This window comes from Pseudopipra pipra, chromosome 2 (genome assembly GCF_036250125.1).
Source record: "Pseudopipra pipra isolate bDixPip1 chromosome 2, bDixPip1.hap1, whole genome shotgun sequence".
Classification (NCBI taxonomy): domain Eukaryota; kingdom Metazoa; phylum Chordata; class Aves; order Passeriformes; family Pipridae; genus Pseudopipra; species Pseudopipra pipra.
Genome location: NC_087550.1, coordinates 89,067,034 through 89,092,324, shown reverse-complemented (window position 1 = coordinate 89,092,324; position 25,291 = coordinate 89,067,034). Strand labels below are relative to the sequence as shown.

General features: G+C 41.5%; 1 protein-coding gene and 1 long non-coding RNA gene across 14 annotated transcripts in view; one reads left to right on the top strand and one right to left on the bottom strand.

Moving 5' to 3' along the window:
* Positions 1 to 25,291, bottom strand: part of MAP4K4 (mitogen-activated protein kinase kinase kinase kinase 4) — a 170,480-nt gene that overhangs the window by 35,880 nt on the left and 109,309 nt on the right. For 11 of the 13 annotated variants that reach the window (XM_064646328.1, XM_064646329.1, XM_064646335.1 and 8 more), the window contains exons 6-15: positions 24,498 to 24,588; positions 22,851 to 22,981; positions 20,536 to 20,590; positions 18,063 to 18,141; positions 15,773 to 15,948; positions 15,047 to 15,119; positions 14,358 to 14,568; positions 4,338 to 4,499; positions 2,151 to 2,237; positions 1,245 to 1,475 (exon numbers count right to left, since the gene is read on the bottom strand). In XM_064646328.1, coding sequence (XP_064502398.1) covers positions 1,245 to 1,475; positions 2,151 to 2,237; positions 4,338 to 4,499; positions 14,358 to 14,568; positions 15,047 to 15,119; positions 15,773 to 15,948; positions 18,063 to 18,141; positions 20,536 to 20,590; positions 22,851 to 22,981; positions 24,498 to 24,588 — 1,296 coding nt within the window. The remainder of the gene's footprint in view (positions 1 to 1,244; positions 1,476 to 2,150; positions 2,238 to 4,337; positions 4,500 to 14,357; positions 14,569 to 15,046; positions 15,120 to 15,772; positions 15,949 to 18,062; positions 18,142 to 20,535; positions 20,591 to 22,850; positions 22,982 to 24,497; positions 24,589 to 25,291) is intronic. The other 2 variants (XM_064646333.1, XM_064646342.1) reach the window with 1 other exon arrangement.
* Positions 11,224 to 14,351, top strand: LOC135410055 (uncharacterized). The gene is made up of 3 exons (XR_010428501.1): positions 11,224 to 11,495; positions 12,473 to 12,505; positions 14,046 to 14,351. It is a non-coding gene; the product is annotated as an uncharacterized LOC135410055 (long non-coding RNA).

Sequence of the window (25,291 nt, the reverse complement as noted above, 5' to 3'; positions counted from 1 at the left end):
CCTTTTATACTCTGAAAGGAAAATGGAGCACATACAGTTCTGCATCACTCCAAAGCCAGCATTCAGGTCAGACAGAAGTGCTGGACTGGCACTATGCTTTCATTGAGATGGGCCAAGAGAGTGCAACAAGGACCAGAGGGCTGATTCCATGTCTGCACCACTACATACCAGTATGTCTGAATTTATTCCAAGTAAGAGAGATGTACCAGATGCGTCAACCATCAAGCAGAATGGATGAGATAGCACAAACATGGTTTATGAAAAACTTGGACAACAGCATCTAGAAGAAAATGAGTTTGTGTCCACCAAGCCCAAACAGCAATACTTCAAAGACTAAGAAGCACTACTGGATGAAGGCAAACCGAGAGCTATTTTATCATGTTCAGCAACCCCAAGGATATTTTTTGTTCTTGTTCCAAAATGTATTTACCTAGTTCCCACAGGCTGCTGATGAATGCCTTCAAGAGCTTTGACTAGCATTGCCCAGTCTGGTGGTTTGCGGGAAGTATGGCACTCAAGGGAAACATAAGAATAAGACCACTGAAAGAATGCCAAGTATGCATCAGAGGCAATTACTTGCTTAGCTTACCCATGGACCAATGGAGACAGGGGACCACTCATTGAAACTAACAGCACATTGGTGACTTCTGATTGATTTGTGAGTGCCTGAAGTCCCAGAAGGCAGTACCACAAAGTTTCAAAAGAGCAGGACGTGATCTCAGAATAGAATACTTAACACTTCAAAAATGAAATTAATGAAATTCTGGTTTGTGTTCACAAGAAGGAAATTTCGAAGAGCATATGTCAAAACATGTAAAAATGTGCTGTGTGCAAATATCCCTTATACATTTGTGCTTTCCAAATGACTCTCAATTTCCAATCACCAGCACTTGCCAGACACAGATAGCCAACGGCACCAATGCTTCCTACAAAAACACATCTGATGAAGCACAGATGTAACTTCCTGATGTGATGCTTCCAAAACTAGGTCCCTTTAGTCTGCAGCCTTCCAGACCTTCTTTCCAACTTTTATATATACTTCAACACACTAAACTTCAGTGATTGCAGCAAAACTAATCAGAAGTCGCTCTCAAGTTTGGAAACCAGTGACCAACAATTTAAAGTATTCTGCCTCTTATGAGTGACGCTTTGGCCTCCAACTGTACTGTAGCAGAACTGCACTCATGCTGATGCAAACAGGCAGAGGAGCAGTTAGCAGATTCCTGCCCACAAGCAGGACTTACCTCACGTGCTCTTTCAGCAGGCTCATAGTGGGATTTTGGCTCAGGGGTATGATAGCTTTGTTTATTTCTTTCTTGCTGCTGCTGCTGTTGTTGCTGCTGCTGTTGTTGCTGCTGCTGCTGCTGCCGCCTGTGATCGTGCTGCAGCGACAGGAGGTAGGCTTGCTCCTGCTGCAACTGGCGCTGGAGTCGCTCTGCCTGTCGGTGTTCCTCCATCTCTCGCCATCTGTATTCCTTTGAGAGAATAGGTGAGTAATTCAAGACATGACACTGACTGTATGTTGGACATGTCCCTATCCATCCCATTAAAAAGGCACCTTTCTGGTTGCTGTTGCGACTTTTTTTGTTTGTTTGTTTGTTTATTTCATTGTTAAAGTGTAACCAAGAGCTAAGTTAGACCCATATGGCTTGTGTCTCATGTTGGGAAAGTCAAGAGAGTACTGCTAAGCTTGACATGATTGGAGAGTTATGTCAAAACTGATTTTTATTAAAGGGAAAAAAAAAAGAGTTATTTATACTAAATCCAGTGTAAAGTTCATAAAACAATGACTTAGACCAACACTAGGCCATTGTACCCTGGGGTGGATTTACATATCATGTGTGGTTTTGATCTGCAACACAAGCACTCTAGTTCTTCACTGAATGCCAAGGTCTGTTCAGAAACTCGACCACCACACTAGAACTGTTCCACTTTAACATAAAGCCTCCTCTTACTGCCCAGAAAGCAGTGTGACCATACAGCACTTCTCATATGTGCCTGTCAGCCCACAACGCTTGCATAAATGGCCTTTTAATCGCGCTCCTTTGTTGTCATACTGTCAGTGTAGCTGTGCCCGACTGAGGGAAGCCTAGTACTGACCGGATAAATGGATCCTATAGCTACTGAACAAAACAGATACAGTGCTTTACCAGTAACATGGCCTGCTCCTGGAGCAGCTGCTGCTGTAGAATTTCCAAGTGCCGCTGCTCCTCTTCTAGCTGTCGCCTGATATACTCCTGTCACATAGAAATTACCCAGCAATAAATTTATTCAAAAGGAATGCATCAGAACCCCCTGGGTGGAACACCACACGCTACTTCCCCAGTTCAGCTTTAATGAGAAACGCACTTCAGGATGGATTAGTGCCTGCAGAACAATTTAGGAAGCCCTGCCTCCTAAGCATTGGATTTTGGCCCCTTCTGTTCTGAAATTTGCACTCCTGCAAATGTTACGGGCACGGGCCAGAGCTCGTTTATGTATTTTGGAAGTGGTTTCAAGAAGCAGCAAAATGCACTTGAAGGTTTTGGAAAGTTAAAACACAGCAAGTCTGATTGAACACAGCCAATACAAAGTCACATGCAAGTTGTATTAAACATTAGTGTGTTGCACTGGTGCGATGAACTGTTAGCAACAGCTAGAGCCAGGCATAGTGTAGGCAGAGCTGGAGCAAGCTCCCCCAAAGGGGCTCTGCCAAGTGCAGTTGGGACCTGCCCTGCCGTCTCCCCTGCTGCCCTCACCAGAAGCTTCTCCTGAGCAAACACTGCCAGCCTTGCTGAATTATGCGATGGTTATGACACAAACAAACATCCACCAGGAAACAGATACTAGACCAAACTCGCTTGCTCTCTATCCATTTCTTCACCTGCAGCCTCAGTAGGTCGAGACATTTACCCACTGCTTCACCTACCCCCTGGAAGAACTCAAACTCTGAAGCACCAAACCCAAGCTGGTAACATCCTATCATGCAATTAATGGAAGTATGTAACATGTGCATGCGCGCACACACACAAGCACACGCACACAGTTACAGTGTATGCATAAAGAAATTAATGGATCAGTGATACAATGATGGGAGTTATAGAAAGTCTTGTGACAGACTGATGAGATACACTATACTGTTGTTACGCACATTGGCTGAGCCACAGTTTCAGTTAACAAAAATTCTAAGAGGAGACATGTCTTTTCTTCTAGAAAAAAGAATAAAAATTCAGAGTGGTTCAGCTTGGCCACATCAATTAACCATTTGTCATTACCGGCACTGTGCGTAATTAGCATTTCAACAGTTTAAAAAGCAGCTGGGGGAATACCCGGTGTCTGCCCAAAAGCAAATTGCTATGCAGTAATTAGAGATTTTCCATATATTTATTCCCATTTGTTAGTCTTCTCTCCTTTTGACTCAAAAATCTTTGAAACATACACAAACACAATAAAATTCCCCAGTAACACGATCATCAGTGATCTCAAATACAGTGACTTTATGTAAGAAAAAATTAAGATGTATCAGGGCCAAACTCAAAATTACTGAAGATAATGAGAAATTTACAATCAGTCTCTAAGACAGAAGTTTTGGCCTTTTATTTGGGATCGGTATTTTGCAGTACATGCACGTAAGTATTGCCCTGATTATCACCCTGATTAAAGTTATTAAGGGATTTTAAGACATGCAGATTTCATGCATAAATATAGCAGCTGAATTTCACAGTTTTACAGGCTTCTCACCTGTTCTTTCAATATATTAAGGGCATACTGACATAACTCAAGATATACTTGGTGCCTGAACTGGCATACATTATTAGAGCTCATTTTAAACAGACAGAGAGAGTAATTGTATATTTAAGTTTTAAGAAGGAAAACCCTCTGCAGCTCAAAGATTCCTTCTCAAATTCAGAGTATGCAAAGTTCATGACAAGCCTCTGACCAATTCTGGGTGGCAGAAGTTGACACGCAACAGAGCTGCCTTTCTCTTGGGAGGCCTTCTGAACAGGGGCATGTCCTGCAAGAACCACTGATCCAGCAAGACAAGCCTAGAAACAATTTTCAGCCCCAATGATGATTTTGCCAATTCTAATGATTTTTAGTCCAGCCCAGGGGCACAAGCTGAATTTAGAATGAGTACTGCAACAAGACTTCTTTTTTTTGAGGGAATATTGAGTCTGCCAGAATTTTCCATAAAGCGCTACGATCTATGTTAGTGCATTTGCTGTCAAAGAAAACAAAGATGAAAGAGTTAGTGTTAGGTTGCCTCTAAGCTGCTTTACGCTTACTAATTTTTAAAAAATTAAATTAGATTTAGAAGAAACAAACCTATTGCACATATATCTGTATCATGGACTCACCTGCTCCCTTTCTACCCTCCTCTTTTCCTCCTCTGCTCTTCTTCTCTCTTCCTCCTCCTTACGCCTCCTCTCCATTTCTTCCAGACGTCTTTTTTCCTCCTGTTCTCTCCGCCTTTGCTCACGCTCTTGTTGCCTCCGAGCTTCCCTTTCTCTTCTTTGTTGCTACAAAAAGGGAAAAGAAACCACAAAGTTTTACTTTTGTTGTTATCAAAGAAAGAGGTGGGGTTGCTTTCTATAGTGGAGCGAGGACTGGCAAGTTCTGCAACTGAGTGACAAAACATTTTATGCAAGTGTTCCACCAGGAAACTAACTCATAGCCAGCACATACCTATCTCTAAAAGCAGCCTCGCATACTCTCTCTGGTTTCTTCGTGCACACACACAAAGTCACATACCATGTTCCTGACAATCAAGGTGTGGAAGTGCACTGCTCTATTCAAGAGAGGTTGACACTGAAATCCCAATCTTTGAACAACTGTTGAATTCAAATCTTAATCAGTGACAACTTCCTTGACATCAGCAAATTATCTACATGTTGCCAAAAGTGAATTATCAGCCCTACTGAATCAGCTAACTCAAATGACAACTATCTGAACTTTATGTAAGTAACTTCTCTCTTAAAATAGTTCATGGTGTGCTAAGAACTTGGTGGTGTTGGCCCAACGTCCAAGCTCAGTTTAACAGACTGCCAAAACTTTGCCTAAGAGAGACGAAAGGCTGACCAATAACACCTCAGCCCCTCCCAGAACATCAAAAGCATCTATATGTAAAAGAGGAAAAACAGCCAAACTAAGCTTTTACATTTACACAGATAAGCTTCCACACATGACCCAATACAAACTGGTGCTGATAAGTCTGCTCAGGTCTGAAAATAACCTGGAAAACAGCTCTAGAAAGCATGAACTGATTCATTTATGTCTACAGAGCACTACATATGACTTCAGAGGAGACATTTTAAATGCCCATACAGTCGTGACCAACTCCTCATGCACTTCAGCAGAAGCATCCAGTTACTCCACCTACCTCAAAATCCCAGGCAGCCTCCCACAACTGCCTAAGTGTCAAAAGACCCAGCTGTCTCCTTTTCAACCATCAACTGGAAATATCTCTACATTTACTCCCATTATGGGTTTCTATAATACGCTAAAAAATATAGAAGAAATTTAAACCAAAAAATAGCATGCACAAATTTAATCCCAGAGACAAAAATGAAAACGTATATTGGTTATTCCCTATCACATTTAGGTTAAGGTTAATACTATCACTAATTTCTGTTGAAGGAAAGCTGCCACAGATTTGCCAGTCTCAAGGCACTCCAAGCAGTCTTGCAAGAAAGAGCAGACTAAGCTTTTATTTGGGTTCACAAATCCAGTTACCGATGTGCATTTCATCGTTGTGCTCAACTGAACAAGCAAAGGTTACTTAATGGGATGAGTTTTCTCTGCTTGGCACATTATCCTGCATTACTATTAAGTAAATGAAAAATCAACAGCTTTTCCACCTTCTGGAATCAATACTGACATGACAGTGGATAAGAAACATGGGGGGAGGGGCACAGGAAGATGGTTCTTGGGGTTCTCTGACCTTTTCTTCAATAAGAAGTAGTGGATGTCCCATCCCTGGAAGTGTTCAAAGCCAGACTGGATGGGGCTTTCAGTGGTGGAAGGCATCCCTGCCCATGGCAGGGGGCTTGGAGCTAGATGGTCTTTAAGGTCCCTCCCAACCCAAACCATTCTGTGACTTCATGAAGTAGAAACACTCAGTACAGGCTGATTTCCAATTCTCTTTAATTAACTGAAGTTTGGGGAAAGATGCCACTTTCTTGAAGACCACTCTTCAAATACACCATGCTGTACCTATGATGCCCTCCTTCCTGGCCCACAGCATCATCCTGGGTTCACTACCACCTTCCTGTGCCCCAAGACATAAGCTCTTTTCTCCCCCTTATTTTCTGTATCTTCTCAGAAACACAGCTTCCTTGCTCTTGCATCTCTTCTAACTAAATCCACTTACCAGCCTTTTTGCTTGTGCTTAAGCAAGCTCTCTTCAATGAAAGCAGATATAAAAATAGCAAAAGCGCTGCAAGGCAGCTATGGCATACAGTGCATTTCATAAGTTTCACTCCTTCCCCTCCCTCATTTTTTAAGCACCGTAAAAGGATTAAGTAGGCACTTTTATTTCTGAATATACACATCGGTGTCAAGCAATTTCTACTTTTAAGTCAATATATTCAGGTGCTTCTTGGCTAATCAAGTCTGACAGGCTCTTTGTTTAAGAAAACTAAGATGTGAAGTACAATAATATTGTTGCCTTGAGGATGCAAGAGACAGCACACTGTTGGCTGGCTAATATAATATGCACATTTATCAACTCAAACAATATTGTGTTGACATTGTTAAGCAGATATATTGCAAATCTTGAGATGGCATCATTCTCACTACAAGGAAGATGGGCAAATTCATTGCATCTTGAACTAATTCAGAAGTATTCAGCAATAATTATAAATAACTGAACTTAATGTGAGAAAAAAAGTTACAGATTGATTAAGAGAGCTGTTTTCCCATGGCATCACAAAATAAACAAAATCAATTTTTAAAAGATGAGATTTTTAAGCAAACCTTGATCCAGGTATCTAGCTCAGTACAACAGTAGATATTTATTACTCAGCAAAAAAAAAAGGGGGGAAAGAAGGATTCTCTGCCACCAGCGTGCATTGAAGTCAAATCTCCAAAGCACAAATGTGCTATTGCCTGTGTGCCAAAGTACACAGAGAGATGTGGTTTCTCAGTCTCACTTCCACCTTCCCATCAGAGACCGTCTCAGCCCCTTGATGGGCATGTGGGAAGGGAGGTACCTGGCACTGCAGGAGCCCGCACAAACATCTTGCATGATCCCCTTATTCCCAAGGTCTAGTTGGAAAAGAAAGATTTCACTTCCTTTGTATGTGGCCTTTGAAACCTCAGAATCAAACTACTGGCCAATAACAAAATGGAATTTACTTTTAACAAGCTCAGGGAAAGGTAACCTACAGTGACAACCTTCTCTTGGGTCCTAGTCTACATCTTGTCAAAGCGATGGCAAAGCTGGTTGATGCAAAGCAAGTTGCATTGACCCAAACTGGGTCCAGATCTTCTTTAGTTGGATATGGTATTGCCAACTTTCCAGCACATGTAAGATAAAAAGCTTATTTTCAAGGAGCTAACTGTAGACCAGAAGGTAAGGGCAAGAACTCTTCAAAGAAATTTCAGACATGCCAATAGAGAATTTTGACAGAGCTCATACTGCCTCAAATTACTGGATTTCACAAAATGGGCATTAACTATGCAAACAACATTAAAAAATAAAAATTCCAAAAAAATCCAAAAAGCACACATAGAAAACATTGTGTCAATACTCTGGCTCCTTGTCGGGTTCTAGGGTACAATAATGATGATCTCATAATGAAACCTGACATCTCCAAACTGGAAGTCCATGCAGTAGAGCATGATTTACCAGGAGGGGGCAATGCAACTACACATGCAGTTGGTGTATACCAACAAACTCAGGGTCTTCTTCATACAGTGAAATGATGAAGACAGATATAGATCCTCTAATTTAAAATTCATAAAATATTATTACTCTGTCTTATATTCAAAGATTGATAAATACATATCTTAATTATTTCTTTCACAAAGAATTAGGTAGTCTGGTATCAGCTTAAGAAGAGATTATTAAAGAGACTTTTGCTTTGTCCACACTAGAGATAAACCAGAAGCAGAACTTCTTACTCAGTACCAATCCAAGCTGCAAGCAATTCAAATTAAGGAGATATGAATAATCTCCCCCTCTGAAAAAGACACAAAGCCCTGGCAAAAACTGCCTGCAGGTACACCTACATTAGCATCTTGGTTCAGATCAGGAGGGCTCTTTTGAAATGAATCAGCCAATCGTCTCCACTTATCCAGTTTTGTTTCATATTTTGAAGATGTCTTGGAGTGCCAACCACTCCTTTTGGACGAAATTAAAAAGGCAGATGCACTCCAACCACAAGCAGGCACACAGTCTAGACCTCAGCTAGTCCAAAGGAATTCCTCCAGTCTTTAAAGACATGGAGTGAAATCTTCAGGTCCTCAGCACTTTAATTATTGTACTCCACAATCTGCTTCTACAGGACTGTACTACTTGCCAGTGGAGCTATAACCTACCACTTCAAAAACATCCCTTAGGTTCTCATAGCAAGGGACAGAGGCACCATTTAATGAAGTTATCCTGAACTGTGGAGGTCCACACAGAATGGGATTCCAGCACAGCCAATTCTGAATTTTCCAAACCAGACTCAGTTTTGCTAAGTACAAATTCAAACACCTTTTTGATAGACAGCAGTTGTCTCCATGTTGCTGAACAGAAACACAGATACATACCTGATTAGCCAGAACAGCTCGGCTTTCTTGTTTGAGCTATCTAAACATTTACTTACATAGTTCACAGAATCACAGAATATACCAAGTTGGAAGGGATCCACAAGGATCATCAAGTCCAACTCCTGGCCCTGCACAGGACCATCCCCAAGAGTCACACCATGTCTCTGAGAGTATCATCCAAACACTTCCTGAACTCTGTCAGGCTTGGTGCTGTGACCACTTCCCTGAGGAGCCTCTTCCAGTGCCCAACCACCCTCTCAGTGAAAAACTTTTTTCTAATATCCAACCTAAACCTTCCCTGACACAACTTCAGGCCATTCCCTCGGGTCCTGTCACTGATCACCACAGAAAAGAGATCAATGTCTGCCCCTCCTCTTCCCCTCACAAGGAAGTTGTAGACTGCAATGAGGTCTCCCCTCCGTCTCCTCTTCTCCAATATGAACACACCAAGTGACTTCAGCCACTCCTCATACGGCTTCCCCTCGAGGCCCTTCACCACCTTCATTGCCCTTCTTGGGACCCTCTCTAATAGCTTTATATATTTCTTACATTGAAGTTTCCAAAACCACACCCAATATTCCAGGTGAGGCTGCACCAGTGCAGAGCAGAGCTGGACAATCATCTCCCTCAACTGGCTGGTGATGCTTTGCCTGATGTCCCCCAGGACATGGTTGACCCTCCTGGCTGCCAGGGCACTGCTGACTCATATTCAACTTGCCATCAACCAGGACCCCAAGCTCCCTTTCCACAGCACTGCTTTCTAGCACCTCATTCCCCAGGCTGTAAGTACAGCCAGGGTTGCCCCATCCTGGTGCAGAATCCAACACTTCCCCTTGTTGAACTTTCATATGGTTGGTGATTGCCCAGTCCTCTAATTTGATGAGGTCTCTCTGCAGGGCCTCCCTGCCTTTGAGGGAGTCAACAGCTGCTCCCAGTTTTGTGTCATCTGCAAACTTGCTTAGTATCCCTTCCAGTCCTGTATCCCAGTCATTCGTGAAGATGTTGAAAAGCAAAGGACCTAAGATGGAGCCCTGTGGAACCCCAGGTCACCAGTCTGATGTTACCCCATTCACTATTACCTCTGTGCTGCACCATGAGCCAATTGCTCACCCACTACATGATGTGTTCACCCAGCTGTGTGATGGACAGTTTGTTCAGAAGGATCCAGTGAGAGACGGTATCAAAAGCTTTACTGAAATCCAAAAATATTACATCAACTGGCTTCCCTTGATCAACTAGGTGGGTTGCCTTGTCATAAAAGGAAATCAGGTTTGATAAGCAGGACTTTCCTCAAATGAAGCTGTGCTGGCTGTGACCAGTGACTGTGTTATTTTTCAGGTGTTCTTCAATACTTCCTAGAATAATCTTCTCCATAACTTTACCAAGCACTGAAGTGAGACTAACAGGCCTGCAGTTTCCACGGTCCTCCTTCTTGGTTGTTCTTGAAAATCGGGACAATGTTCACCAGCTTCCAGTCAGCTGGGACCTGTCTGGATTCCCAAGACTGCTCAAAAGAGAGGTTTTGTGGTGACAACAGTCAGCTCTTTGAGGATTCTTGGGTGAACCCCATCAGACCCCACAGATTTGTAGGGATCCAGCTGGAGCAGCAGATCACACAATTTTAGGGTCAACTGGGAACTGATCATTCTGGCAGTCACGGTCTTCCAGCTCACGGCACTGAGACCCCCTTGGTCATTATCTGTGTTGAAGACAGAGGCAAAGAAAGCATTAAACACCTCTGCCTTGTCTCTGTCCCTGTTTGTGAGGTGACCATCCTCATCCTGCAGCGGGCCAATTATATTTATATACAGTCTATTGCCATTAATGTATTTGAAAAAATTCCTTTTATTGGCCCCCACATTTCTGGCCAGCTTCAACTCCAGTTCAGCTTTGGCTGCATGAGTTTTCTCCCTACAGCAGCAAGAAGCATCTCTGTGTTCTTCCCATGTCACTTCACCTTGCTTCCACTGGGCATAAACCTTCCTTTTTTGCTTTATTTCCAGAGAATATCCCTGTTCAGTCAAGCCGGCCTTCTGCCTCGCCTGCTTGACTTGCAACATTTGGGAATTGCTGCTCCTGTGCCCTTAGGAGGTAAACCGACCAGCACTGATGGACCCCAGCACCTGCAAAAACATTTTCCCAGGGGATTTCACTTACTAATTCCCTGAGCAGTCTGAAGTCTGCTCTCCTCATGCTCAGAGTTGAGGTGTTGCTGGCACTTGTCCTCCTGCCAACAGAGATTTTAAACTCAGTTGCTTCATAGTCACTGTGGCCACCAATCTCAACTTCGCTCACAAGATCCACTCTGTTGACACGCAGCAGATCAAGTAGGGCATCTTTCCGAGTCGGCTCCCTTAGGATCTGTTCCGTAAGTCGTCATCCAGGTTTTTAGGAGTCTTCTGGCCCGGGTTCTACCATCTGTGTGATGATCCCAATTAACTTCTGCCAAGTAGAAGTCCCCCATAAGGACAAGGACAGTTCACTTGGAAGTGCCCTTAGTTCCTCAAAGAATAATTTGTCAGCGTCCTGGCTGGGAGGTCTATAGCAGACTCCCACAATGACATCCGCATTTGTTTGCCCCTTGATTCTTACCCAGAGGCTCTCAACTGTTCCACTGCCAATTGTGAGCTCCATACATTCTAACCCTTCTATAACATACAGTGTCATCCCTCCCTCCGCCTCTTCTGCCCTGCATATCCCTCCTGAAGAGCCTATGACTGTCCAACGGGGCACTCCAGTCATAGGACTCATCCCATCAGGTTTCACTTATGCCATTGATGTCAAAGTTCTGGGACCGGGTCAAAACTTTGAGCTCCTCTTGTTTGTTCCTCATGTTGCGTGCGTTGGTGTAGAAACATTTCAGTTGATAGTCTTTATATGACTCTTAAAGGAAGGTTGAGCATAGGACAAATAATACCCATCCCAAAATGTCTCAGGTCCTTTCCTATACTTTGACCTCATATCATTTTCACCTTCTCAGGAACACACAAATTATAAGGTTCCTGCAACAACAAGTTTTAGAAGTCACCTATATGCCTTTTAAAAAGTAATCTTTTCTCTAATACTGCTGAGAATTACAGTTTTGGCAGATGTCCTAAACACCGTTCCTGTTACAGTCTCGGTCAAAACTGTCTAGGCTCTGTGCCAGCATTGTAAGAACAAGTCCTCAATTTTAATATAGAAAGCAGGGAGGGGGGGAAGTATATGCAACTTGTCCAGGAAGATTATCTAATACATAAAATTCTAACAAAGAATATTAACTGGGTATTTGCAAACATAAACTTACTTTACACAAGAAAAAATTACAAGAAAGCAAGGCTTGGTAAAAATATCAACAAAGCTATGGAAGCCCTGAGACTCAATGCCTGACACTAATCTTAACTCCTATTACCAAGCTCTTCATTGTTTACTGGCTTCATCAAAACAGGGGGAGTGAGTTAAGGACAAAGTGACAACATTCCAATATTTTGGCCTTCAATTGTGTCACAACACTGATGTTTATCTAAATATATGTCTACCACCCTTCCCCCATATGAAAGAGCTTGTTTTGGCTGCTATTTTGTTAAAAATCACTTGGGATCATACATTTTTCCAACACAAGATCCAACAAACTAAATGGGTTTTTTTGTGAAAGCTAAATGTGAGGCCTTTTTTTAATTCACTTTAAGAACAATGCCCACCCCTTCACCTGCAAAAGGAAACCGTTATAACTCATCATTCATATTTATGCCTCCAGGGGAACCAGGCAGAGGTTACAGATCAATACAAGGTAAAAAACTTATATCTTAAAAATTTTACATGGTTTATTGTGCAACCTTATTCAGTTACGTGCTGTCTTGTGGATGTGGAAGCTGTCAGTTTTGGTTTGTATTTTAAAAAGCAGGACTGATTAAACACAACTTTCAGGTAATTGTCTTTTCTTTTTAGTTGCTCATTAAGTTCTGATATCTGCAACTTCCCCAAAAAGTTCAATCCGTGCAAGGAGAACAGTGCACTGCTTTGTTTCCACTACTAGCAGCAGTGGAAACTTTTTCTTTTAAAAAGAAAATCTAGATTTTAAGAGTTGCACTCATTACTAAAGTTAAATGACCTAGATAATTTAATTGTAATCCTCTTCTTCAACAAAAAAATACTGCCTGCAGAACCTTAGAGATTAAAGTGGCATTTAAGTGAAACCATTGACTCCCACACTAAGAAAAATTTGAGAGGCTAAACAGTATCTCAACTTTTGCCCACCTTTGTCAATATCAATATTTTATTTTCATATTTTTCTAGTGTCTTTTTTTATTAGTTGCTCCCCCCACAAAATTGCTACAGAGTCTAAAAACACTTGGAAGTGCTACGATGTTTATCCTGGCATTCTTAGAAGGGTGGGGAAGAAACAGAAGAGAAATGGAGTTTATATGCCTCCCCCTTGTCTCTTCTCCTGGATTCATGTGTGGCTGAATCTTAGCTACCAACCTCTCCTTACGGCAGCACTAAACTCATTTGCACACTGAAAAAGAGGGATAAGGAGCATAATGTGACCTGGAAAGCTATTTGGAACTTTGTATTATTTGTTATGCAAACACATCATGGGATGCAAATCACCATTTGGTCCTGGTTGCGTCCTCATTAAACATTACCAGAATTTGGAAAACCAGACTGGGTGTAGTTTTTCCATCATTGCTAAGTGAACGGTTGAAACAGAGATGCAACCAAGAGGTCATTTAAGGACGACTGGAATTTGACCCTGTACTTCCTGAAGAGCCAGAAGATTGGTTTCACTTCAGCTCTGTGTCATACCCAGCTCTGCCCTAAAGAGCTGTTTTGAAATCCTCCTACCTCCGAAGCTCACACTGCATATTCCATCTACATACATATATATAAATGCACATGAGACTTTAGGAGGTGAAAAGTATGACAGAACAATATTGAACATGTACATTCATTTTATCTTCCAGTAGTATATAGAAATTGCCTCCTTACTGTATCACAAGAAGATGGTTTACGTATTTGTAGTTCTTGCAGAATTATAATTTTAACATTGATTTATAAAACATATTTATAGATGTACCTTTAAAGGTCCCTTCCAATCCAAATCATTCTATGATTCTATGATCTAGGTGGTTTTTAGTCATTAAGCTAATATGCGTGAGAGAGTTTTACATTAAAAAATAGGCTTCTACCTACAAGAATAAATGCCAAACAAATGTTTGAGAAAGCTTTAAAGGGAAATTTGAGACATGTTAAGGCTCCCCATACTCCCCAGAAATACTCTTGAAAAAAAAATTCACCTGGGAATAATTAATGTCTCCTGTTCTCTACAGCTACCTAAAGTCTAAACAGAGACCAAGACACAGCCTTCCCACACAAAACACCTCCAAACAACCCAGCTCTGGCTCTTGTTGCCTCCATTGGAGCTGCTGGATATTCAAATGCTTGGGAAGACAGCTTATATTCAAGTAGCCAGTGATGGATTTAAGTGCTTTGCTCTGTGTTTGCAGTTGGATTTTCACATGCTGCTTTCTTTCCTGAGCTGTGCTGGGGCTACAGGGAACTCTTTTTAAATGGGTGTAGAAATGGTAAACACAAGTGGAAGAAGGGCTTCTGCCCCACAGACTCCAGTCTCCTGTTTCTACCTCTTCTAGCCGCCTCCTTTGCTCCTTCTGCTGCTCGATGCGCTTTTGCCTCTCTGCCAGCAGCTGCCTCTTGTACTCCTCCTGTTCACGGAGCTGCTGCTCCTGCAGCAGCTGCTGTCTCCGAAGGGCCTCAGACCGTTCCTTGTTTTCCTGCTGCAGTCTCAGGAAATCACGTCGGAGGGTTGATTCTCCAGGCACATTGACAATGGAACTGCAACAAGAGGAAGTTAAAGCCTCCAGTACAAAAGAGCCTGATGAGCCATTACATACCTTTTCCAAGCAGGAAATTTTTATTAAAATATTTAATAAAATATATCATGATGTTAAAGTTTTATCTTGTTTCTTTCAAAGCAAAGACACTGGGTGCATGTTAACTACATGCTCTCAGTGGAAGGTGTGAAATGAGGCCAAGCAAAATAAGGACCAATGCTGACATTGTGGAGACCCTGATCAATTGTATTTGCCATAAAACTCCCTCCATCCAGAGCTTGTTGGCTCTAAGCCATAGGAGGGGGAGCTTTAAAGCCTTTACCAGTCACGGCATAAGTATTCAAACTTTTTGGGTGGTTTGTGTGGCTTATGCATTCACTTAATAAGAGAGAAATTTAGCTTGCTCCTGATTTATAATCACAGACCTTTAGACTTACTTGGCATGGACTGCCCTGAGCCATCCCAAAAGCAATTATTACCTTGGCTCTCCTTCTTGTTCAGGCACTTCCTCCTCTTCTTCCTCACTTCCACTATATTCATACTCCGTCTCATCTAACAGGAAAGAAACAAAGGCCTAGGTAGTACTTATCTTTAATTTTAGGACAGTGGAGGGTTGCAGTAGCACTAAAGATCTATAGAACTATATGAGTTCTATATATAGAACTCATTCTATATATACAACCCCATCTTCCCAGACTTGTAAAGGAGCACGGAAGACTTCCAGCGAGTTCCCTGAATGACACCAGGTTTCATATGTAAGACAAGACACCTCAGCAGCACCTGAATAAAGAGAAAAGTCTACCCCAAACACTAGCTTCATAGCTCTTGTGATGGGTTATTTCATGCAAGTCTGATTTATGGCACTGTTTCAGGAAATGAAACAACTGCCGATCAAAAATGGGAAATGGGTATATGCCAATATCCTCCTAAATACCATTTAACACTTGTATGGTTGGAAGAGGCAGTGGCCCAGAAGTGAGTAAACTCAATGTATCGGAAAATACAGCACTTGAAATTGATACTTTCTCTGTAAAGGACAGAACAACACAGAAGCCTGCTGATAGTCAAATTATGAATTAAAAAAGAACCTTTTAAGGACTTGGGTTGTTTGGAGCTTTTCTAGGGGTGGGGATTTAGAATGCAAAGCAGGACAAAAATATGTATTTTTGACAAGTTGAAATACTTGATTTTTATAAGCTGCATACCTTTCTCTCCTCTCTTCTTTCTGGTCCTGTCTATATGGTCCTTAAGCTGGATTCGGACCTGCCTTTCATTTGGTTGGTCACGTATAAAGGGATGTTTCAATAGTTGTTCTGTAGAAGGTCGCTGCATGTAATTCTTCACTAGACAACCTTCTATAAAGCTGAAAAACTTTTTTGACCTGAGAAAGCAGGAAGGAAAAAACAAAACAAAGTGACAGGTAAAACTCAACTGAAACATTTTTTATGTTCTTCTTCAAAGTCTAATTCCTTTCCTCAGAGAGCATCACATCTCAGAGGACAGTACAAGTGCTGCCTGCAAGTGTACCTCCTAAACAAAGTTGAGTGTGTTCCAGCTAAGCTGAGCATAATGGGCACAGGGCTGCAGGGACACAGGGTAACATGAACATACCTGCAGTGCTTAGGCACAGCCTCACAGTAATGTGCCCTCTTTCACAGGGATAATTACTCTGAAAGTCAGGATCTATTAGCGAAGGTAAATCATGCAAACCCAGCTCTGCTACTTCTTGATCAGAACTGGATAGAATTCCAGCTTGCTTGGAGCAGAGGCAGGGCAGCTCTGGTATGCCTTCACCTCCCCATGCTATCTAAGGGAACGCCTGCTACAGACAGCCATGCCAGAAGTCAGAAGAACTGCGTCTGCCACTACCAACACACACAGCACCTCACTGCTCTTGTATGCACCTGGGCTCACCTAGTGAGATCTGCTAGAATTTAAGATTATTTTATTTTTTACCTGAATAGTCACACAAAAAAACTCTTACAGAACAACAGGTGGGTGTTGATCGGTGTTGTCTGTTCATGCACCTGGGGTCAAATTCTCTCGGACACAATTTAAGGGTGTGAACTACACACACCATAGTGACAGGGTACAGGAGTTTAGCTAAGCTGCAGCACCACCTTCCTAAATTTGCACTTGATTTGAACTCTCGAAAGACGTCTCCACTAAGAAGTCACCAATAAGCCATCTTACGAAATGACAATACTGGAAATATTCAAAACTGCAGTGAGGCACTGGAACAGGTTGCCCAGAGAAGCTGTGGATGCCCCATCCCTGGAAGTTTTCAAGGCCAGACTGGATGTGGTCCTGAGCTACCTGAACTAGTGGGTGGCATCCCTGTCAATGGCAGGGTTTGGACCTAGATGATCTTTAACGTCACTTCCGACCCAATCATTCTATGATGATTCTACGATTTTTTCATCACTTGGCCCATTTTCTTATAACCTGCCCCTGAGCACACTATCAGAAAAACTGACTCACAACGGCACTGGCTTTGATCAGAGTCATTTTGTAATTGGTAGGTACTCTCAACCTGCACCAGTGCTTGGAGAGCAAACATCTTCACTACATGGTTAAGTGTAAAAACAATGATTTCCATCCATCAGTTCACTTTCCTACTGTAATCAAAAAGGCTGAATTCAAGGTTACTGAGTTGTTTAGATTTTTTATTCCTCACACCTTAAGGGTTATTATTTTACATAAAAAGGTTAATGAAAGGCTTATGCAAATACTGTATATGCATCTCTATTCCTTTAATATATGTAGAAGGGAAATATGAGAGGGAGCACTCCTTAACAGTACAAGTGCATAAATAAGTCAATCCAGGTAAAGACCAACCCCAGCAAGCAAGCCAAGTTTATATTATGTTGATATTGAACTGGCAGTCAAACCACTTCATTATTTTGACAGGATCACAGCATCCTGTGATCACATTCAATCTATAAGAAACCTCTTTCTAGGGAGTATTTTTTTTTCATATGTGCCAGTTGTAACCAGTAACTGGGAGGAAATCCTCCGATACTAATGGATTCTGCTCAGCTGGCAAGAAGCATGCACTCAATTCCAACCGTTTACAATAATTATAGTAAAAGCCTTCATTAGTTTTAATAGCTCCTTTCTATTTAGCAACTAGAACACTATAGTACTGTTCTGTTTCTGTGTTATGATACATCTGAGAAAACATAGTGCATATTAAGAGTGTTGCAGGAGTTTATTTTTTAAAATATCGATTCATTTGTCACCTTAATACAGATTCTGCTCTGTCAAGAAGCAATTTTCACACACAATTCCAGATAAAGTTTCTCTGAGACAAACAGAACTAAACAACGCATGAATTTTATTTCATGCTTTGGTTCAGTGGCACACAAGATAACAGAGCGATTTTTGCTAACTTAAATTGCTTTGTAGTTCTGCGGAAGCGGTCACAAAACTGTACGTGACACAAGAAAACATCATGCTACAAAATGCTTCAAGCAAGATATAACTAATACATACCATTTCTTGGATTTTAACCGTGGTGGGGGGTTCCTGGGTATCAGAAAGAGAGCTCTCATGGGATGCATGTCACAAAGTGCTGAAGGGAAGAAAACAAAAACAAACAGAGACATACAGACACTGGTTTAGTTGCTCTCTGTCAATACCATGACTTCAGCTTCCACAATCATTTCCACCATCCCAAATGTACATGCAGCAGGCGCAGACAGCAACACAGCTAAATGCAATTAGCCCAAAATTACAAGAGTTCCACAGCTCAGTGTGCCAAGGGTAGGCCAAAAAAGAGAAGGAGATAGAAGCACGGATTAACCTTCAGAATTAACCATGATGGGAACATCTGAGCATGGTCCTCCTCTAGCCACAAGTCATCTAACTTTTTTATTGACTTTCCAGTCAATAAAACACTGGGAGATGATGATGGCAGAAGGGAAGAATGACAGTCACTGTTTCATAAAATCTTCCCTCCACCTGCCCTTTGCTCCCACTATGGAGGATGCCTCGTTTCTACTCTTCCGACTTAGGTATTTTCTTTACTTCAAGGCATGAAAGTTTTTGAGCACCAGAGGGTCTGTATCACAAAAAAAGGATTCCCTGCAGAACTGAAATGCAAGCCCATAACTTTTGTCAAAAGAAGTTCCGTTGCTTTCAGTGGACATAGTGGGAGCCCAGGAATTCTGCCCAACAGCCTTTCCTCCTGTCCCATAAGCAAAGCAAACAGGAAAATAAGGGAGCAGGGAGAGAGGCTGACCAAAAAAGGTCACTAGGAGCAAATCTTCTGTTTTAACCATCTTCCTGTGTTTGACCTCTTGTACCATCAGTCTCAGCCTGAGTGATCACTGCAGGAAGAGGTGACATTTTCCACACAACGGAAATTCAGGAGAAACAAATTGATGTAAAGTGAATTCTGGATTCAAAAATAAGGGGCCACAATCTTGACAAAGAAGCCCCTTGGATGTCTGCAATCCCAGCAGAACACCAACCTTAAAGATGGACTCTTCAGCTGCCACTGGAGGAGGAGGTAGGGCCTACATGCCAGAGGACAAGAGCTGTTCAGCATTTACATTGGATTTTGGCTTACTTCTGAAATGACCCTCTTGTGCGTTTACACAAAGAGGGGCCAAGCTCTGCTTAGGTTTGGAAATGAAAAAAAAATTGTTGTCCAATTCTAGGCTTACAAAGCCCACAGACACAGCTTTTAATTGAAAGCCATCCAGGCAACTCAATGCAATGAACTAAAAGGTATGGCAAAAAGGAGGCCATGGGGTAGCTCAAACACTTCATACAGCACTGGCTGAAGTGTCCTGAGAGCAGCTCTCACAAGGGCATTCATGCAAATGTGCATGAATTAGGAAGGGGAAAAAAACCCAAAACCAGCCATCAGACTTCCTAAAACATGAATCAACACAAGAGCACTGTGATTTGATTTATAAATCTTACATTAAAGTCAACAACAACAAAAATCAGACAGCAACTATAATGAAATGACCATTTTTTTTTGCCAGGAAATATCAGTACTTTATTTCAACATGATTATTTCAAAGACAGATGTTTCCAGTTGGGCTCTGGTGTGGTGGTAGTTTTCTATGTGTAAAAAAAATTAACTTACTCTTAAGTACCTTAAGTTATTATTTTTTAAATACAGAGCTCCAACTGAAGGTGAGGGTAAGTATATTTGCAAGTTCAAAATTTGCAATTTTCGTAAAAATTATCACTAAAAGCCAAAATATCATGCCTAACTTCTTTTCTTTTCAAATGTTTCTGTCCTCCTCACATATGTCTGCTGCCTTGATATTCCAAAAGAACTATGTGAAAGGAAAAGAACCTATTAGAAAGTTGTGCATTTTTGGTTTCCGATTCCCCTCTCAAAAAATATCATATGAAGTGACAATGATCCCTGTTTGGGGATACTTAAGTTCAGTGCTTTGTGTCGAAGATAGATTTACACTTTAAGTCATGTCACTGCTAAGGAAGACCAACACCACCCGCTGACGAGTGGAAACAAAAAGAGAAGCAATGTTAGCACTATCCAGACCGACACAAAGTCAACACAGAAACAATTGCTACAGATGTGCTTTTCATTAAAGTCTGTTTCCTCAAGGCCCCACTGACCCTCTCCCCAGCTGAGGTTTCAGTATTCCAGGCCAGGCCATAGACAAATTGGGACACAACTCCAAAACACAATATTCTACCCATAGGCAGGAAGTCAGACACTCGATTAGCTTCCAAATATTCCTGCTATAGAAATTAAATTACTGCAGTCTGCACTGTAGTGCTTAAACACAATCCTATCTTTATCAAAAGCATTGCTATTTACAGGATTTTATATTTATAGAGCAGGCAAAACCAAAGAGAACAGAAATAACATGAGGATACTTTCAGAAACCTCAAAACTAGGCTTAGATTACAACCAGCATCACCCAAGTATATGTCTCAGTCTTAATCAGCCCCCTGGAGAAGCACACATTTCACTTACGGGGAGCTCCTTCTGCCATCTCTATGGCTGTAATGCCGCATGACCAAAGGTCACTCTGCATAAAAAGAGAAAGACCATATGTTAGTAGGTGGATTTGCCCATTCAGACAGTAAGAGAGTACTATTTAGAGAGGCCCTGTAGGTGAGGCTGAAACCAAATACCATGGCTATTTAAATAATACAAGCTACTTTTTTCTTGTAACAGTATAATAAAATCCCTCTTTTCACATAATACATATGTATATGCAGAAATACAAGCACCTATTCTTACAGAGTGAGCAAACAACCCTTTCTAATAACACATAAAAATATATTCACATTATGACAATGGAAAATACATTTGCCAGATATTTAAGCCTGTGAAACAACAGTTTCCAACACTCTCTTATTTAAAAAGGACTGAACAAGGGTATTGCCAGGGTGTGTAGAGATACAGTTATAAACACAAAAGCTTAGCTCAAATTTAAAGTGGCCAGAGATATTAAAAACTACAAGAAAGGGTTCTTCAGGTACATAAACAACAAGCAGGAACAGAAGGAAAATACTGGCCCGTGTTAAACAAGAGAGGTGAATTAGTCACCAACACCACTGAAAAGGCAGAGGTTCACAACATTTACTTCACCTCTGGCTGTACCAAAGACATTGTTTGCAGCCAAAGGCAACACTCCCCCCCTACCTTCTTAGCTTTATAGAACAAAAGTCCTTCAGCAGGAGCCTTTCAAGGTACCACCTCTGGCCAGCACCTCTGACTAGGGAGAGCCTGAACAAGAGCCAGGAAGATCAAACACAGGCAAAAGATGGAAGATTCTGGCAAGGAACCAGCTCCAGAGACTGACACGGCTTAATGGGCAAAGTGCTGGAGGAGGCTGCTGTGAAAGAGCTGTTCTTGAGCAAAGTAGTTGTCCTGTCTGGTCATAATAGTGTTGTGTTTATTTCAAATTACTTAAAAGTAATGACCAAATAAGCTCTTCATGTACTACAAGCAGAAAAGCATTTCCAACAATTGTATTTTCAGACACAGCAAGGCAATCTTTTCTCGTGATCCAATTCAGCCATTTAAGCTAAACTGCACAACCTCGTGACCTTACAGAATCTTTCAAACATGAAATTTTTGGGAGAGAGTGCCTTATAGGCTCCACTAGTAACAATCAACAGGTGTTTTCAGAGGCAGGAGGAATTGTTTTTCACATTGCTACTGCTTTACAAATATTACAGGGAGTTTTTCTATTTTATTAGATCATTTAATAGCAAACTTTCCTTACTAATAACTCCACCTGCAAAGATATAAAGCATTATCTTTAGTACAGTGGGATGATAGATATAAAAAATTAAATCACGAGAAATAGGACCAATCTGATCATTCTCAGTCAAAAAGTACAAAAACATTGATTCAAATAATCTCAGTTTTTAAACAGATTTAGACATACACAAACATACCGATAGCTAACATTATCAGTCTGAGCAAATTGATAAAATTAATTGATATAATTGATATTCATCTCTAGGACCTTAATCCCTGGCTTTCTGATATTGTTGTTGCCCTTGGTTAAAATATGGAACACTGCATTAGTCCAAGCAAATATTTCTAAAAAAGCATACTTTCACATTTTTTTCTTTGTTTGTGCTCTCATTAAAGTCAGCTGAGAACAACTTTTAAGATTACCGTATGCTTTCACTAGAAAAATTTAACTTTAAACACATATGCTTCATATTCTTAAGGGCAGAGCAAATACCATCAAGACAATTACAATTTTGCAGTAATTAAATCTTTGGTTTGCACCAAACAATGTAAAGAATGATCTTTGTTAAGAAATGTTGTGATGGATAAATTTTGTACATGTATCCTGAAAAAACTAATAGTTTTAAGAGCTCTTTCTGTACTTCACTGGCTCTCCAGACAGTGGTTCTATTTAAGGCAACACCTAAAATGTATTGTTCTGGGTTACTACAATAACTGGGATGGAGTCTAACACAATTTAATGTACAACCATTAGACAAATTGAGAACACAAGCATTTCCAGTTAACTCTTTTTTGCCTTCTCTAAGCACATACAGCAGTCCTGAAGTCCTATATTCCTTATATAGGAATATAGGATACCTATCGTCTCAAAGATACGATAATACAACCAACAGCAACTGTTAAAGATCACAATTTGACAGTATCCATACCTTGTACTCCCATAATAAGAATGTAACTATACAAAATAGTTATTACTCCTACAAAGCATAAGAAGTCTCAAAAACTGTCATCATTCATGGACATTTATACTGCAAATGCTTGTTTTGTTTTTTTTTCTTTGAACAGGACTCTCTTACTCTATAATCATATGTAGCATCTGGATTTTCATCACAGGCAATAACTTCTGGAGCCATCCAGTACGGAGTCCCAATAAAAGTGTTTCTCCTGCCAACTGTTCTGTCCAGCTGAGCACTCACACCAAAATCCACTGTGGGTGGGAAAAGAATAAAATAAAATAAGAGGGGAAAAATAATGCAGTGATTACTTTCATAAAGTGATTTGGAAACAAAACCCTGTAGATGTTCCATGTAGGAGGACCATGCTAAGGAAAAATACAATGATTAATCCTGAGGCAAATAAGCCCTTGTGGTTCACACACAATGTGCTTGGGCCACAAGTGTCAGGGAACACAGCAGCATACAACCATCTCTCCTGTACCTCTCACTGGTCTGCCTGGACAGAAGGGAGAGTACAGCTGCAAAAATACTGCTTGGGAGGCTGAGAAAGTGCTTCCCACACAGTGAAGCAAAGCACCTTTGCCTATACAGAAAGAGCCACTTCCCAAAGGTACCTCGCATGCTGTGGGAAGACTGCATTCATAAACACCTTTCTGAACCTCCCTTTTGGCTCACCACTTTTTCTGCTCTAAAAAAAAAATGATCTGTTGTTCAGGGAATTGGTCTCTGCTTTGATGACAGAGCAATAGCATCAGTGGGAGCAAAAGACGAGGATTACTCAAGGAGCACTAACTTTGAGCACACAAGCACACACATTGTGAAAAAGATGCCCATTTAATCACAAGGCAATTATATTACAAGGGTGTTTTCCACCCTTCAGTTCTCCCTGCTGACAACCAGTACTATATGTCCTTCTATACCAGTAGCAGTCTGTGTCAGCTTCACTGCATCCATCATCCGAGCGACACTGACAAACTGGTGTAGACAAGCTCAGTGGGAGCAATGGTTTGGAAGCTACTGTGCTCCATTTTGGACCAAACAAAGGAAAGCTCTCCCGAGAGCTTCCTCCTCCAGCAGCCGGGACATCTTCCCATGCCTTGTGCTGCAGGAAGGTGTAATGCAAAACAGAAGGGATGTGGGCTGGGTGGGAGGGCTTCAGCATGGCTCTATATTTAACGAAAAAAAGGTGGTGAGTGTAGCGTGATACAAACGCAGAAGGTTAACATGTGCAATAACTGAAAGAGACAAATTAGAGAGGAAATAAAAAAGAGTATGTCCACTTGGCAGGGAGAGAAGAGGCCAGGGATGAGCACAGTTTTCAGCAGGCATGCCAGAGCTGGAACTGTGTTTTGAACTCGATGCTACGGCTCCCTTGAGAGTGCTGTCCAGATCATACTTTTGTGTCCAGAACGTGAACAGCAGGTGCTATTTTAATGAAAGCCAAATACAAGAGAGACTCCTGTCACTTCCCAAGTCCAGAATAAAGGGAATTAGAACAAACTCAAGCTCAGCAGGGTAAACAAAATGATCCCATCACTGATTCTCTGGCATGAAAGTCAACATCTTCTGACAAAATTCAACAACAACCTGCTTCATCCTCCCAAAGCAGGAGGAAATATATGCAGGCTGTCAATCCACAGGGAAGCAGTTACAAAGTATTCATGCTAGAAAACATGTTGTGGGGCTCTTAAATGATGAAATTAATTTCAGAACATCATAAAGCCAAAGGCTGAATGAATGAGGAAGTGGACATGTGTGCCTACTTACCAAGTTTCACTTCTGCGTTCTCTGTTAACAGCACATTTTGCCCTTTGATATCCCTGTGAATCACGTGATGGGCATGAAGATGTGCCAACCCCTGTATTAAGGAGAAAAGAGGAAGGAGAGGATGTTCAGAGTTAGGCTCTTGGCTTAGCAACAGACTACCCATACCCAGCAGCCCCAGAGGTCACAGCACTGGGTCTCGTGCTCTTGCTCAGCAACTGGGTGCAATGGGACCCACAGCAGCCTTGTAGCAGCACACCACCCAGAGACAAAGGCCCCAGGTTATGCACACACTGTACATGAACACAGCCCAACATCTGCACTGTGCAAACACCTCTCCGCTGTCCTGTGAAGGAAGTTCAGCTCCCAGAAAGTCTCCGTGCACTTACACTGTAAACGACATCAGCATCAGTGCACATCACTGACATCTGACATGCACAGGGTCACACAGAATTTAGTCCGGGGAAGGGAGGTGGAAAGGAAAAGGATGCAGCATCAATATGCATATATGCACCCCTGAGAAGGAGTGGGATGATGATGGACTGGCAGTCATGTTTGAGGGCAAGGGATGACAGATGACAAAGAAATGCTCTGCTGCAAAACTGCAGTTCTCTTCTCTAGCCTCCATACACATGAAGCCAGATAATTCTTCCTCAGGAAAAAAAAAATGCAAAAGAAAAGAAGAGGAAAAAAAAATTTAAAAAGCATAAGCATTATACTTTCCAAAGGAAACAAAACCTCCTGGCATACGGTGCTTTTTGTTGAGACAGCACCTGGATGCATGCCCCAAAGCGTTA